Source organism: Lactuca saligna, chromosome 6 (assembly GCF_052625555.1).
Source record: "Lactuca saligna cultivar CGN05327 chromosome 6, ASM5262555v1, whole genome shotgun sequence".
NCBI classification, from domain to species: Eukaryota; Viridiplantae; Streptophyta; class Magnoliopsida; order Asterales; family Asteraceae; genus Lactuca; species Lactuca saligna.
Genome location: NC_136422.1, coordinates 32,831,849 through 32,847,834, shown reverse-complemented (window position 1 = coordinate 32,847,834; position 15,986 = coordinate 32,831,849). Strand labels below are relative to the sequence as shown.

At 34.0% G+C, this 15,986-nt stretch overlaps 3 protein-coding genes and 1 non-coding gene across 5 annotated transcripts; 3 read left to right on the top strand and 1 right to left on the bottom strand.

Moving 5' to 3' along the window:
- The first annotated feature begins 285 nt into the window (after nucleotides 1–285).
- LOC145003209 (glutathione S-transferase L3-like) lies at nucleotides 286–2,293 on the top strand. 2 transcript variants are annotated; one of them, XM_078962337.1, is made up of 10 exons: nucleotides 292–418; nucleotides 520–591; nucleotides 682–742; nucleotides 1,034–1,120; nucleotides 1,200–1,298; nucleotides 1,387–1,489; nucleotides 1,564–1,637; nucleotides 1,740–1,847; nucleotides 1,948–2,028; nucleotides 2,122–2,293. In XM_078962337.1, the coding sequence occupies exons 1-10, from the start codon at nucleotides 408–410 to the stop codon at nucleotides 2,128–2,130; spliced, it is 705 nt and encodes a 234-aa protein (XP_078818463.1). In that variant the 5' UTR covers nucleotides 292–407; the 3' UTR covers nucleotides 2,131–2,293. The 2 variants fall into 2 exon arrangements, with proteins under 2 accessions (XP_078818464.1, XP_078818463.1); XM_078962338.1 differs by lacking the exon at nucleotides 2,122–2,293 and having other exon boundaries at nucleotides 286–418; nucleotides 1,948–2,040.
- Nucleotides 2,294–7,176: 4,883 nt separating this feature from the next.
- Nucleotides 7,177–7,249, top strand: TRNAK-UUU (transfer RNA lysine (anticodon UUU)). Its single transcript has one exon. It is a non-coding gene; the product is annotated as a tRNA-Lys (tRNA).
- Nucleotides 7,250–9,877: 2,628 nt separating this feature from the next.
- Nucleotides 9,878–11,576, bottom strand: LOC145002085 (adenylate kinase-like). The gene is made up of 4 exons (XM_078961385.1): nucleotides 11,141–11,576; nucleotides 10,748–10,888; nucleotides 10,388–10,660; nucleotides 9,878–10,284 (listed from the first exon to the last, which is right to left on the bottom strand). Exons 1-4 carry the CDS (start codon nucleotides 11,441–11,443, stop codon nucleotides 10,141–10,143), a joined length of 861 nt encoding a protein of 286 aa, XP_078817511.1. The 5' UTR covers nucleotides 11,444–11,576; the 3' UTR covers nucleotides 9,878–10,140.
- A 2,062-nt stretch (nucleotides 11,577–13,638) lies between these two features.
- Nucleotides 13,639–15,129, top strand: RHL2 (Spo11/DNA topoisomerase VI, subunit A protein). Its single transcript, XM_078961158.1, has one exon. The coding sequence runs from the start codon at nucleotides 13,723–13,725 to the stop codon at nucleotides 14,986–14,988; it is 1,266 nt and encodes a 421-aa protein (XP_078817284.1). The 5' UTR covers nucleotides 13,639–13,722; the 3' UTR covers nucleotides 14,989–15,129.
- The last annotated feature ends 857 nt before the right edge of the window (nucleotides 15,130–15,986 follow it).

Below are 15,986 nucleotides of genomic sequence, written 5' to 3'. Positions count from 1 at the left end.
TTAAAACTACAAATATTTTTTTTCAAAAACACCATTTTGATCAAAAACTCATTGTTTACCTTATCTATAATGATTTTTGTGGAGTTCGTTTTTTAACTCTTCTTGTATTTAATTTGCAATATTACCATCAAATGTATCAGGACGAAATAGCTGTGAAGAAACATTGTGTTGTGAATTGTGATACTGAATATCTAATATCAATGAAGCGTCAGTGGTGACGCAAGCATCAATGCAATAAATATTTACACCTAATGACACTCTAATCCCTTAAATAGTAAAAACCAACAGAAAGCTCCCTCTATAAATACATTCCTTACTCCTTCCCCCCTCAAAACTCAAAACCCCTTGCACTTGTCCTACTCAAAACCCACCATCTTCACCTTCATTTCTCAAACCATCATCGCATAATGGCAGCTACGTAAGAACAATATTTCTTTCTCGTTATCAAACTCTTTCTGTTTATGAATTTTGGATTTCGATTTCGATTTCGATTTTGATTTTGATTATGGTTTACTGAAGCGTGAAAGAGGTTCTTCCTCCAATTTTGGATTCTACTTCTCAACCACCTCCCCTCTTTGATGGAACAACAAGGTATATGTATACTATATGATCAGTTATGCATAATTGAGCTTGATTTCACTATCGGATGATTGAAAACTAATTTGATCTTGATTATTGAAGGTTATACACGAATTTACAGTGCCCCTTTGCACAGCGTGTTTGGATTACCAGGAATTTTAAGGTAACTGGTTAATCTATGTCTGTGCTTTATGATTACGTGCCTCTTGTTGAAGTAACTTCGATTTAATTTCATTCTGATAACAAAATTGAGGTGAAAATCAACAAGGGGAAGTTTTTTAGACTTTAGCTGAATTGATAGCAAGTATTGTAGTGTTTGTTTACATCAAACTGCTGAATTTAGCTCGATTGATTATTAATTTGCTATATTTTCTTTTGAGTCGATATTGATTATTAATTTAGTACAATTGAGTTTTAGATTTACGTTCTTGAGTTTCTTGATCTTAATCTGTAGGGATTACAAGACAAGATCAAACTTGTTCCTATAGATCTTGCTAATAGACCCACATGGTATAAGGAAAAGGTTTACCCTGAAAATAAGGTAATTTTTTTTTTATATAATCTTTGTTACAAATTATATTTCTTGAGCATTTACATATATATTATAATACTTTTTGAAGGTTCCATCCCTTGAACATGACAACAAAATCATCGGAGAGAGCTTAGATTTGGTGAAATACTTAGATACACATTTTGATGGGCCCACATTACTACCACATGTAAGATTTGAAATCTATTAATAAAACATCAAGTCATTCTTTTTATCTAAAAAATGTAACAAATATTTTAATAAAAATTTATATGTAGGAGACTGCTAAAAGAGAGTTTGCTGAAGAGCTATTTAATTACACTGACACCTTCAACAAAACAGTGTTTTCTTCTTTTAAAGGAGATACAACAAAAGAAGTTGGTATGTCTCTGTATATGTTGGAGTCTGATTATATCTGACAGATATGATATATGATATATCTGTGTATCTGTCAGGTATTGCTTTTGATTACTTGGAATCGGCTCTCGAGAAATTCGAAGGTCCGTTTTTGCTCGGAGAAATCAGTTTGGTGAGTGTTTACGCGATTTATTATTTATTTATTTAATTATTTAACATGAAGTAGTTGCAAATTATTTATTATTAATAAAAATAAAAAATTATTGAATTTTAGGTGGACTTTGCTTATATTCCTTTCGTAGAAAGGTTTCAATTATTCTTACAAGAAGTATACAAGTATGATGTTACTACAGGCAGGCCAAAATTAGCAACATGGATAGCGGTAATTAATATAAAAAAATATAAATATCATTTTTTTTTTTTTTTGCTTTTTTTTTAATGTAATGTAAATATGTAACACTATTTTTTTAAATGTTATACAGGAACTGAACAAGATCGATGCCTATACAGAGACAAAACCAGATCCTGAATATGTTGTTAACTTTTATAAAAAACGATTTCTGGTAATTAATTAACTAGTTTATTTATTTATATAAAACTGGGAAAAGTAAAATATCATTTGCTCATATTTTTTTTTTACTGTATTATTGTTGCAGGATAAGTGAAGTTGATGATTTCCTTGTATCCAAGAAAATGGTGTTTAATGTTAGATTATATAAATTAGAGTGAATAAAATCTGTTTGTTATGTATAATTGCACACTAGAGTGTGGAATAATGGAAGGTTATTTAATTGTCTTCGTTGGTTGAATATTAATTTTATTTTACAAGTATTTTTGTTTGAATAAAAGTTATTATGATGATACGTACATATTATATAGGATTTTTTTGGGTTCGTTACTAATTATATTATTCGTTTATAAAATAAATATAAATATGCATATATATTATTGACAAAATTGGAAAAATGGTCCCTATAGTATGCATTTTTTGGGGGTTTTAGACCAAACTACGATTTTTCTGGAATGGTGATCCTTTTGAGGTAGTTTGCTTGTATATTTGGTTTCTTGGAAAACTGAAAAGACTAAAATACCCTTTAGGTATTACTTTTTCATTTTTCTTTTATTTTTTATCTATTTTTATAATTCAAAAATTAAGAAATCTCTCTCTCTCTCTCTCTCTCTCTCTCTCTCTCTGTCTCTCTCTCTCTCCGGGCCCACCTCCCGAACAAGCACCTAAACTGTTATCGGCCGATTAAAACTCGTTTCCAACAATGTGCTTTATAGAGAACAGTCATGAAGTTCTTCATCCAAGTTGTTTACTTACTGAAACTCGATTGACAAGAAAACAACCCCAAAAAAGACAACTATAGACCCAAAATGGTTCATCCCCTTCATATACAAAGTCTCCCAAACCATAATCGATGAACACAACAGATCAATCTAGTCAATCTATGGTGCAATTCTCGAATGGTATCGCTCTACTGCCTTATCGGATTTCATCATAATCTACCTAATAGACACCCGTTGAGCCATTTTATCCCTAAGAGGTACGCTTCTGAAATCCCTAACTACTTGGCGCGACATTGAAGATAATTTTAGGTTTCTAACATGTGAAATTTTTAAAGAATCTGTGAGATTAAATGGCATATTGGAAATCATTAGCGAAACATGGGTTGTTTGGTGAGATGCATTTGTTTAATCTGCCTTCGATTTCTCTTGCAATGAGTTTGAAGAATATAGTGGAGAAAGCAGTTTTCGGTTGGCATAAAGTTAAATCGGTGATGCCTTCTGCTACGTTTGTTGTTGAAGTCGAATTGATCTCAGTATGTATGTGTGTGTTTTGTTTTATTAGCTGATGGACAACAAACAGAGAAAATGACGATTCGATGATGGAGAAACCATATCAGAACCAGATCAGAGTTTTCATCTACAAGTGGGGGCATCGTCTTCCTCACATAACATGTAGTAGCTGAAGGAGAGGGTTGAGTTGCAGGTTTCAAAGCAAGGAAGGAGAGCTTGGGTTATCGAGTTCTTCAGATAAATTAACCTAACCCATGTGATGTAGAAGCTTTATATTCTGAAATAAGTTTGTGACAAAAATTTCAATTGATTGACCATCAACAACTCCATTTTTGATCAGTTCTTGTATAATATCGTTTCTTATCAGTTCACTTAGCAATAGCCATATTTCTTTGCTTCTTTCAGCCATTGTTTATTTTTCTATATGACCGATCAATAACAAAAGGGTAGCTGTCACAACTAGAAATTTTTGTGCCTTGTAACTACAACACTTAAGTCAAATTATGAATTAAAGACATAAGAGCATGTATGATGCATACTCTATGACAATCAAATTTCAATCAAACACACCATGCAAGCATTTCAAGTAGTCAATAAGCAATTCGAAACCCTAGAAGTTCTTGTTTAAGTCCATTTTGGACTAGGACTTCTTTATTGGGCCCAATGGACCAATAAGCTTCCAATTTGACCACCTTGGGCTTAGAACTCTTAAATGGGCTCTAATTGGACCCCACTTCCATTTATTTCAATATTTTGGGCCATATTGGGTCTAGAATGAAATAAATTAATTATATGAACCATTTTGGGCCATAATTAACCTAATTTAGCCTTAATAGGTCATAAGACTCACATTTATGATTATTTGGACCAAACATCACTTAACATAACCATGAAAAAGGCTTAAGCATACAAGGCCCAAATTCTTTTCTCTTCCTTTCTAATTCTCGACCCAAGCCCAAAAGGAGAAGAAGAAGTTGACTTTTGCATGACACCTCATCTTTGCATGGAAGATATCTAGGTTATTACACTTCAAACATCCATGCCATCTCATGTTTTCATGAAACTCACTTCAAAAATCACTCTGCTCTCCTCTCTCTCTTGCTCTCGGTCGATTCCAAGCACACACACACACATATTTATCTCACAAATCTCTCAAGGAAACTCCCTCCACTCTTCATCAAGTTCTCGAAATTTAGAAGGTTTTTCAAGAAGATATTTCCACAAATTCTTCATCTAAGGTAAGATCATGCTTGGATCTATGATCTAAGTTCTTTGTTTTATCAAAAATCTCTTTCTAATCCATGCAAAATCATGATCACTCTCTTAGAAACCCTCTAAGTTCGAAATCATCAAAGGAAGGCTTGTTAGGGCCGAAAACAACATCAAGCTCCTTCCAATCTTCTTCAAAACCGAAACTACAACTCAAGGTGAGCTTCATACCCCCTTTCTTTCGGTTTTTATGAGCTTTTATGGGGGAGAATACAAGAAAATGTGTAGATCTATGAGTAAATGTATGCTTTGTGTGATTTGATGCATGTTTGTGTGTAATATCATGTGTTGTGATGAATATGTTAGCCAAAAAGTACCTAAAAACCGAGATCTATAACATGAGGGATGAAATAGACATAACTTACACCATTTTACACTAATCAAGTTAAGAAAAATAGTTCATTTGGTTAGGATGAACATATTTGGACATAAAACCCTTTTTTGGCTTAAATTGTCAAAAATACAAAACTAAGGGCCCAAAACGACAAATTATAATTTCTGGAGGTTGAATAGGGTCCAATAAGCTCCAATTTGCGAAATTTTTATATTTGAGGGGCTGGAAATGTAACTTTCTGTAAAACAGGGGATTTCAAGTGTATTAAAACCATTTAAAAGGTCAAAAATGTTTTTCAAATTCAAAAGGGATCTAAAATGCAAAACTTTTCCATTTTGGGCCAAAACTGTAAAAGTTGCGAAAATGGGGGGACCAACCTAGAAAACTTCATTTTTGAAGGACTTAAGTTGTTTACAAATTAAATTTGTGCTGAAAATGTCTTTTCAGTAAGTTATGGTACTAAAGTGACAAGAAAAAAAAAATGGTTTGAGGACTAAAATGGAAATTCTTTTATATAAAGAATTAAAAGTGCAAATTTTATCAAAGAAGGGTCGTGAAAAGGTAAAATCTTACTTTTAAACAAATAAACCCCTTAAGACAAAATACGAGATCCACGACTACCAGCGAAACGTAATAACAAATACACTTTCAACACCAATATCGTTACCAAACGAATTGATTCGGTCTCGAATCAATAACAAATCAAAAATCAATAAACAATAGTACTTCAATAAACAGGCGAAATCTACGAGGAGTCAATATTCAATCTTTGGGTTCGAAAGTTTCAAATCGTTCTTGTTGGGCCTTGCTAGCCCAATAACATGATCTTTAGGCCCGAAGGGAACGCGCTTACATGTTATTGGGCCTTCTATGACCTAATTTCATGTAAAAGGATTTTCAATAGCTCTATTGTGCTGTTGGGCCCCAAGGATCCATTGGTACTGCTAATGAAGTCGAGAAGTCAAATGCGAGTCGGGCCAAGCGCCTTTCGCATTCCCGATAGCCTTGAACAACTTATGGAAATAAAGGGGGCTTCATACCCTCCTTTCTCCTCGGTTGTGGGGCTATGAGAAGTCAGGGTGGTTGGATTAAGTGAGTCGTACGGACGACGCCTAAAGGATCGTTTGTAATTGGTAGTTATAAACTAGTCGTTTTCATTAATGCGTGATTATAACAACTCACAACTCATAATTAATCCAATGTCACCTGGGTAATAAAAAACAATCGTCGTATCGGTATAACAATAAATAAGACACGTAATTTTATGTATTGGGAAAACATCGGGTTTTCCCGGGGAGTTCAACACTTTTACTTATGTGATGTATACAAAGTTCAACAATTATACATGTTTACAAAAATTGACAAGCATAATTACAGATCTTCACATTTTTTTTTTTTATAAACAATACTCTTTTCAGAAAATATCGGATTTTTTGGGTTTTTCAAACTTCACAGAAATCATTTATCACAACATTACTTATGAACTCACCAACATTTCATATGTTGACGTTTTTCCAAAATACTTGTATTCTCAGGTAATAGGTAAGCCGAAGAATAAGTACCAAGTGATGTTATGGTGTTTTGCTTAAATTTATTATCGAACGGTTTATGTTATGGATTTGTAATGTTTAAAACAATGTACCGAATGTAAACAATATCAGTTGTAATATTTCAATGCATGGTGATGAATGATGTTATGATTCATGTATAATCATTGTGATGGTATTCAATTAAGTCACAATAGCCCTCGGACGTTTCCGCCATCTGGTTCGGGGGTGTGACAGTAGCTCCACACTATTTGCCTTCTAATCTATGCTCGATCGTGGGAATAAAGGAGGAGGCGTGGTGAAAATTCAAATTTCAAAGTTAAGGAAAAAGACAATCAGTAGAGAGAGAGAGAGAGAGAGAGAGAGAGAGAGAGAGAGAGAGAGAGAGAGAGAAAGAGAGAGAGAGGTGCGGGTCCCATTTGATTATTAATAAAATATTAAATTAAATAGAAAAAAACATAAAAAAATATATCAAGAGGGCAATTTAGTCATTTCAATTTTGGAAGGGACCATTTTTACATACAAACTAGTCCAAAAGAACCATGAATCCAAAAAACTTGTGGTTTAGATTAAAATTCCAAAAATTTGTATACCATAGGGACCATTTTTGCAATTTGGTCTATATTATTTGTGTGTGATATGTTACATATGTTTGTTATAATGTGTTGTATATTTTTTTACACGTGTATGTTTAAATGCGTTACATGTGTTTTGTAAAATGTATATGATATGTACATTTTACGACAACTAGAAAACAAAAAGCCGTTCTAGCTCAGTTGGTAGAGCGCGTGGCTTTTAACCACGTGGTCGTGGGTTCGAGTCCCACGGATGGCGTTATGTTTTTTAAAATGTTTTTGTTATGAGTTTAATCTATCTTTTATGTATAAGATTATCTATTCAAGTCTAACTCGATTCAAGTGTAAGAGTGAAATTCAAAATCATAATAACTTGATTCAGTTTATAAAATATTTTCTAATAAAGTTTTTTAGACTGTTAGCTTTTATCTATTTTTTATTTATAATACTGAGCCAATCGAAACTTTATAATTTGCCTAACCTAAATTTGCAGTGTTTGAAGGAACCTAAAGGAAGTGGATAACAAAATTATATCAATGGCACATTTGGTTGACAAAATAACGGAATTGATTTCCACACAAATTCCATAATTAATGTATTTTTATCATTCATTGATCTAGAACACAAATAATTTAAATTTCGTTCTTTATCTTCTGTGAAAAATACCACATTAACCTTGAAAAATGAAAACTTTGTCTATAACTTTTAGTTTAATTCAATCTAGTTGTAAGTTGTCCAGACAATTGATGTATTTGTTGCCTCTTGATTCTTGAAAGTAGATTTTACGTGTGAATTTAGCCAACCAAAAGTCACATGTGGGGTAGAAAGACCAAGTGGTTGGATATGAACTCTTCAATCATCTTAAACTAAAGCAAAGGAAATCTAGTTATTGGTTTGCTTTTAGTTCTGGAGTTTTCAACTATTGGATTTGGGTAGCTATGAAAATTTTCAATCAACGAATCTTCTTGATCAAAGTGATTGGGTATTGAAAATTTTTAATCAACGAACTTAGAGTATAAAAATATTGATTTTGTTTTTATTTTGCAAACCTACCTCCATCCACTTTATTTTGTGAACATATTGTCATCCATTTGAACAACCCAGGGTTGTAACATCCTATAAGAGTGATGTAAATCATGTTGTTTTGTTGGTATTGTAAGATGTAAATAAATCTTTTTGGTGTATATTAATTCAGTTATTTTTATAAAACAAGACAGAAAAACTTTAAAAAAAAATCAATAAAAGGTAATTTTGTAGCTTCACATAGTTTACTTCCAATTTTTTTGATAATTTTACAAACAAAAAGAAAATGATTGCATTGCATGTCAACCAAATATGTAACAAATTTAAATTCCTTCAAATTCTCACTCTCTAAAGGATTAAAAAAATTCAATTTTTTCACATGACAGTATGGTACTTTGAGATATCTACTCTATTAACAATGTCCTAGCGAAAAAAAAAAAAATGAAAGTTCAATGTTTTAGGCGTCATTTGATAGATATATTTTTAGGTCCAAACAAAATTTTTTGGTTGAATGGGTTAGAATGACTGTTTGATTTGCACAAAAAATTGGTTTTTTCCAGTAGGATATGTCTTTCCCACGAAGCCCTAAAAGCATATCTTTCTGGCTGAATGAGTCGGAAAAACAATTGTTACACAAACCTTGTATATTTCTTTCTTCTCTGCGGCACTCGTCATCAAACATCATCACGTCCTCATCAAGCTCCCTACTTCATCGCCGGCCATCCTCCCCCAGCTAGAGCGTCGCTGTAGCCACCAGCTCCGCCCCACATATAACCATATCATCTTTTATTATTATTATTTTTTTTTATTTGTTTCTTTTGATTGGAGAGTACCGGACGTGAACCTTCATCTGTTTCATCTTATTTTCTTTCTTCAGATTTTCGAGCATAGGATTTAGAAAGATCATTTCATATATGAATTTTCAATCAGAAATTCTGATTTTAACATGTATTTTGTGTAATTTTGATTTTGTGTGATAATTTGTATTTGAATTTTTAAATGATTATTGTGTAATTTTGATTTTATATGATAATTTGTATGTTTTTTTTATAATTATTCAACAATTTCATCCATCACAGTATAAAACAACAGTATAATAAGGTCATTTTTCATCATTCATCATAGTCAGACATACAATCAAACAACATAGTTTTTTTTCCCAGTCAGTAAACTTTCCCAGACAATATTTTTCCAAACAACATTTTCCTAGACATCACTTATCAAATAAACCCTTAGCATTTTCCTAGACATCAACTACGAAACGGACCCTTAGTTGAATAGAATTTTCAAAGTACATGTCCTAAAATGAAACATAGTTTACTTTATCTTACTTATTGTTTGACCTTCAAGGTCAAAGGAAAATTAGTTTACTTTATATTCACTGTTGTGAGCGTCCTTTAACTATTGCCACCAATATAAACTTTTTTCTCCATTCTTCCCATGCTGTTAGTTCCCTTATTTTTTATTGTAATTCTAGTTATATGAAAAACCAATTTAAACATTCCTGATAGTTTGTTTAGGTGAAAGGATAAAATAATAAATTTGAACCTCAATAAATTTTTTTTTATTTGAATACTAATATGCAAACGATGGAATTTATTTTACTAATTTGGAAATACTAATATAGTAATATGAAAATACCTCTTGCCTATAATGGTAACATACTTAGATTGTCTTTCCGATAATAGCAATTTATTTTACTTTTTTTTACCTATAACATAAATGAGCAATTCCTTGATAAGAATAAAATCTGAAAGCATATTGTTGTAATAAAACATACAGCAATTAGATGTAAAGAAATGTAATTATGGAATGTTCATGAAAGTAATAGCATCACAAGAAATCCAAAATCTTGTAACACAAATTATAAAAACTTTCTTTATTCAGAAAGTGTCTCTCTTCATAATAACGTTACAAATTACAAAAAATATTCGAAGGCAGCAGCCATCATTATAACTTGACAGCTTACAACACTTCCTCATGTTTTGGTTATTTAACAAGAAAACCAAAATAATCAACAACTGTATTTTTCTTTCTTTATTCTTTCTTCCAAAATTTGCTCCACATGCAAAAATTACGCATGCAAATAATCATATCGATTATAAAAGACCAAAAAGCCCCTACTGATTAAGCCACAGCCGACCTTTTAACCTCATAGTCTTCAAGGTTAAGAGCTTCAAGCAACTTTGGCCATGATTCTGGAATCCCTCCAGGCAGATCAAACTCCATTATCTTCCCTTGTTCCCTGTAGAAATCCTCAACAGGTTGACTCTGCACAACATTTACAAAATCATCATCATCATGGGTTCAAGATCCTAAAAGGGTATTTTAGACATTTGTCAAACAATCATTCCATCTAAAAATGTTACAATACCTTTTCCTGATAGACACGAAGTCGCTCTTTCACAACGTGTTCAGTGTCATCAGCACGAGTGATGAGCTTGGTGGAGCAGTGTGAAGGTGGAAGAAGTGGGGCCATGCTCATTGCAGGTCTTCCATTTTCTTCCTTTGCGTTAATGGAAGCCACATTGAAACCTTTTCCACATTGGCTGCATATCCTTCTTCCAAGACATTTCTCAACCAACACATCTTCCCTCAGTTTCAGATTCACTACTAAATCAATTTCTGTAACCTCGTCTAAAATTTCCTGAAAAGGCAATGATTCATTAGGGAACTATTGCAAAAACATTCAATGAGATCATATGGTTTGATTTGGTTATTACAAGATACTTACAGCTTGTCGTATAGTTCGAGGAAAACCATCAAGAATGAATCCTGATTCGCCTTTTGATTCTCCAGCTTCTAGTCTTTTTGATAACAAGTTGAAGATAATTTCATCAGAAACTAGCTTCCCTTGGTTCACTATCTCAGCAAGCTGAAAATCATACGAAGAAGAATGTAAAGTTTACAGATCCCGCTTCTGCATGTCGCTATATATTATAGAACAAACACGCCATGGAATAACGACCAAATCGAAAGACACTGACAGGTTAATTTGGGAAAAAGGTTTGGGAGTAAGCGTCAGGATCTTGTTAATCACAATTGGGTGTACAATTGTGCATAACATAAGCTCGATTAATAATCATGTTAAATTTAAGGAAAGCACATATAACAGAGTGATATATACCTGTCGAGAAAGAGGGCCGGAAGAAGATAACTCTTCACGAACGAGATCTCCGGTGGCGATGTGAGGGACACCGAGAAGTGTCGAGAGGCGACTAGCATAAGTTCCTTTTCCGACACCGGGACAGCCGAGAAACACCCATTGGAAGTTTCTAGAACCCTTGGGATCGGAGAAATTAGGGCGCTGGTTGTGTTGAGATTCAATATCGGAAACCACGGCAGTGGTGGTGGAGGAAAGTGATCTCCTGAATAGAAAAGTGATTGAGGAAGATGATGATGGTTTCAGGAGGCGGGTGAGGGCCGCCATGGGTGGATTTGACGGCTGAATTACAGAGCGAGAAGGGAAGCGGAAGAAGAAGAAAATAGCAAGCGACGACCTATTTGGCGTTGAAGGAGAATGGGGATCCCCAATTCAGAGGTATTTTGGGTTATTGAATCGCATATTCCTAGGTTTACTAATAATAAAAATAAAAAATGTAATTAAATTACATGTTTAGTCGTTTAACTTTGGTGAATACAACACGTTTGGTACAAAGTTCGGAGATTGTTGCAGTAACGGTCCTTATTTCAAACTACCTCCATGTAAAATTAATAGGTTTGGTTCCCCTCCTTTCACTCCGTTAACATCTACCGTTAAAATCTCTTCATGTGCAAGTCACATGGGGGTATTTACATTATTTAATCTCTTGGTCTTCCAGTCAGATAATTTAAGGAGAATGAGAAGTGGGTTTAGCCTTATTTTCAAACTTGATCGAATGTAACTTTCACTCGTTTGAAAATGATGTTTTGTGCATATAGAAGATCACTTGCGATATGAACATCATAGACATCCAACAACCATGAACAGATTTTCTACACATACTCCAAAGTGTTAATGCTTACAGTTTGTTTGTTGGGTATTGTTGGTTTAGATGTATAGTGGTGAATGTGGATTGATCGACATATGTGTTTAATGGAAATGGATGTCATCCCAAGATTGTTGTGGTTCATGAAACCCTTATAAGCTAACAAGTTCTTGTTGTACAAAATCAAGTGTTAGGTGTTTTATAAAGACTATTAAGGTGGATGTTATTATCTTTGTGATGGGGATAAAGATGTAATATTATGTCATGTTAATGGTTTTTGGCATAGTAGAAGATGAAAAAGTGTGGTTAGTTCATGTATAGTTTGCAATTTTTAATCGAAGCTTACAACCATTGATCGGTGTAAAAAGAAATTAAAGACACAAGTCATTCCATGTAGCTTTTAGCAATTAAGATTGTATGAGCTTCATGTTGTTTTTATTATTCATATATTGTCTTTTAATTCGTCTAACAGCAAAATAGTCTATTTATATCCCTTTTTATAGTTGTATATAATCGATTTGAATTTTATACAAAATTTGATAATCTAATGATAATATAATTTATTATTTGTTTCAACATATATTATTTTTAATATTATTTATCAAATTGTTTGTTTGTCAATTCCGAAATACAACATTTGGCCATAAATAGAGTTGATGCATTTTCCTTTATAGTTAGGTGACCCACATGGTGGGCTTTTTTTTCTTCGATATTGGTATTTCCAAAAAAACTATTTTGCATAAGGATATGCTAACCCGTACATACATGAGGGTTTTTTTTTTTTTTTTTTTTTTTTTTTGTGACAAATGGTTATGCTAGTCGACTCGAGTACATGTTGGTTTATGGAGATCCTTTATTTGGAGATACCTAGTAGATTGTTTACCAATCTGGTTTGGTTGTACGAGCCTGTCTACTCAGCACTAGAGGCTATCTCTTATAATTATTTTGACCTCTAGGCTCCAATATAAGGTGTTATGAGACTACAACTTATAAGACAAAGATATATGCTCTATCTATTTTGAATATGTTGGTGCTTTGTGGCTTGTTTTCATTATATGATATTGAGTTCTAAATATAATAGTTTCGCTAACAGTTACATTGTACCAATGACCTACATACATCGACAAATATCATATTAAGTAAAATTATTCATGACACAGGTAAACTTCAAATTGATTTTTAGACAAAACATAACTTTTGAATGTCTACAAACACATGTTTAGGATTTTCGTATGTTTATCCCTATAGATGGTTTAGACCAACATATGTCACAACCGGAATATAATTTTATCCTTAGATATAATCTAAAGATTCCATTATTTTCATTTGATGAAGTATGAACAAAAACATAATTAGGCTCCTTTGAGATCATGCAGTATATTGTATAAAGCTTATAGGGTTCAAGCACCATCATATTATGGTTAACTCATTTTTACCAACGCATAAACTAATAAACATTTTTAACAAAAAAAAATGGTTATTTAATTAAATAAGCAATCCCAAACACCCATGATCAACAAGTTAACAACCTTCTCTAAAACAAAGTTAACAACTCTCTAAAACAAAAACAGCCCAACTCTGCATATTTGGGCCTCCCATATTATTTCAGCCCATCTTCCCAGTCCAGCCGTGCTTTCGTCTTTGTCGAAGCGTCCGGAAGACACGAAAACACCAACACACACCGTCACCAACATCTTTTCCATCTTCATTTTCCCGCCTCCTGATCCCACTCACTACACAAATGGCGGATAAGAGAAAACGCCGACGAGCAGACGCCGATTCCGACGACGAATCTGTTCGCCTCCCCTTCAAAAACCGTCTCAAACCAGACTCCGTCATCCTATCAATACTCGAAACCCTAACCGAAGCCACCAAATCAGCCTCAACTTCTAAAACCCTAACCCTTTCCGATCTCAACCTCTCATCCACTTGCCGTGAAGTCACCGACTTAACCTTATCCTCCGTACAAACCGAGATCCAAACACTAGCCATCTCTCTTGCTAAATCGATCCTCGCCGGCAACGGCTTCTCCTTCTCCGTCCCCTCACGCGCCGCCACCAACCAACTATACGTCCCTGAGCTCGATCGCATCGTCCTCAAGGACAAAACCTCCGTTCGCCCCTACGCCTCTGTCTCCACCGTCCGGAAAACCACCATCACAGCCCGTATCCTGTCTCTCATTCATCAACTCTCCCTCAAAAACATCCACGTCACCAAGCGTGACCTGTTTTACACCGATGTCAAGCTGTTTCAAGACCAGACCCAGTCCGATGCTGTTTTGGATGATGTTTCGTGTATATTAGGTTGCACTAGGTCATCACTGAATGTTGTCGCAGCTGAAAAGGGAGTGGTTGTAGGCAGACTTATATTCAGCGACAATGGCGATATGATTGATTGCACGAAAATGGGAATGGGAGGGAAAGCGATTCCTCCGAATATAGATAGAGTAGGTGACATGTCAAGCGACGCATTGTTCATACTCTTAGTTGAAAAGGATGCTGCTTACATGAGATTAGCTGAAGACCGATTCTACAATCGATTTCCTTGCATAATCGTGACAGCTAAAGGTCAACCTGATGTTGCCACCAGGTTGTTCTTGAGGAAGATGAAGATGGAGCTGAAATTACCTGTGTTGGCTCTTGTAGACAGTGACCCTTATGGATTGAAGATCTTGTCTGTATATGGCTCTGGATCAAAGAACATGTCTTATGATAGTGCAAATTTGACTACACCTGATATCAAATGGTTGGGTGTTAGACCTAGTGATTTGGACAAGTATAAGATACCAGAACAGTGTAGATTGCCAATGACAGAGCAGGATATTAAGACTGGTAAGGATTTGTTGGAGGAGGATTTCGTGAAGAAGAATCCTGGTTGGGTTGAGGAGTTGAATATCATGGTGAAATCGAAGCAGAAGGCAGAAATTCAGGCTTTGAGTACATTCGGTTTTCAGTATCTATCTGAGGTTTATCTACCATTGAAGTTACAGCAGCAAGATTGGCTATAGTGATGGTTAGCTTCCTCCTCTTTCTCTTTGTAATGAGTTTGTTGTTGTTAAAGTTTAATCCTGTGTCTTGAACCCCTATGAAAACGATCAAGTTTTTCCTGTTTGCTTTTTATGAGATGATATGTGATTTATCTTTACTTACTTTACTTGTTCTTCTGCATTTACAAGATAAAGCCTCAAGTGTAGTTGTTAGTTATCCAGAATTTACTGCTATATTAGTGTAAATTAAGGTGACTTCTAATCAGAACTCATTAATTTTATTATGCTTTCTATGCATATTGTACAACCCATGGGGTTGTTAGAATCCATTTTGATGGAAATGTGATTGAATGAGAGAAAGGTGATAGAAGTTTGTTTGAGATTAAAGGTTAAAATGGGTTAAAATATTTTAATACATTTTGTTTGTAGCCTCCTCGTGACAATTGATTTACATTATGCTTCGGTTAATGAATCTAGGCATAAAATATGGATAATAAAAAGCTAGGATTTTATTACTATTGATAACAAATAATGAATATAACTAGTAAGGGAAAATGACTCTTGAGGGTAATTAACTTTTGCGTTTGTACTCATTTGGTCCCTTTTCTTTTTTTTTTGTATTCAGTATACCATCGAACTTGTTGTTAGTGTTTACCATAGCCCTTTTGACCGGCTTTTGACCTGTGATAGCCGGTCAAAGGGTTATGGTGAACACAAACAACAAGTTCGATGGTATATTGAGTACAAAAAAGGAAAGGGACCAAATGAGAACAAACGCAACAGTTGGTTACCCTCCTGATTCATTTTCTCTTTACTCATTTACAACAAATCTCACATCATCTCCTACTAATATTAATGACTTTATGAGATTCATTCTTGCTTCTCTTCAAAACATAACCTACGAAAGGACATTATTCATACATGTACAACTTTGTAATACACTTGAATATTTATTAGGGGAATCTTGAATAAGTAGGCGCATTTCATGACTACATTTACATTTGCAATCAAATGATTTA

Bases quoted from the DNA above. Each gene is read 5' to 3' on its own strand.
- LOC145003209 (XM_078962338.1), top strand. The intron at 1,121-1,199 runs GTAATTTTTTTT...TACTTTTTGAAG, and splicing joins AGGTTTACCCTGAAAATAAG to GTTCCATCCCTTGAACATGA. The intron at 1,490-1,563 runs GTATGTCTCTGT...TGTATCTGTCAG, and splicing joins AGATACAACAAAAGAAGTTG to GTATTGCTTTTGATTACTTG.
- LOC145002085 (XM_078961385.1), bottom strand. From the start codon at position 11,443: ATGGCGGCCCTCACCCGCCTCCTGAAACCATCATCATCTTCCTCAATC. The intron at 10,889-11,140 runs GTATATATCACT...TATGATTTTCAG, and splicing joins CCGGCCCTCTTTCTCGACAG to CTTGCTGAGATAGTGAACCA. The intron at 10,661-10,747 runs GTAAGTATCTTG...TTGCCTTTTCAG, and splicing joins CTCGAACTATACGACAAGCT to GAAATTTTAGACGAGGTTAC.
- RHL2 (XM_078961158.1), top strand. From the start codon at position 13,723: ATGGCGGATAAGAGAAAACGCCGACGAGCAGACGCCGATTCCGACGAC.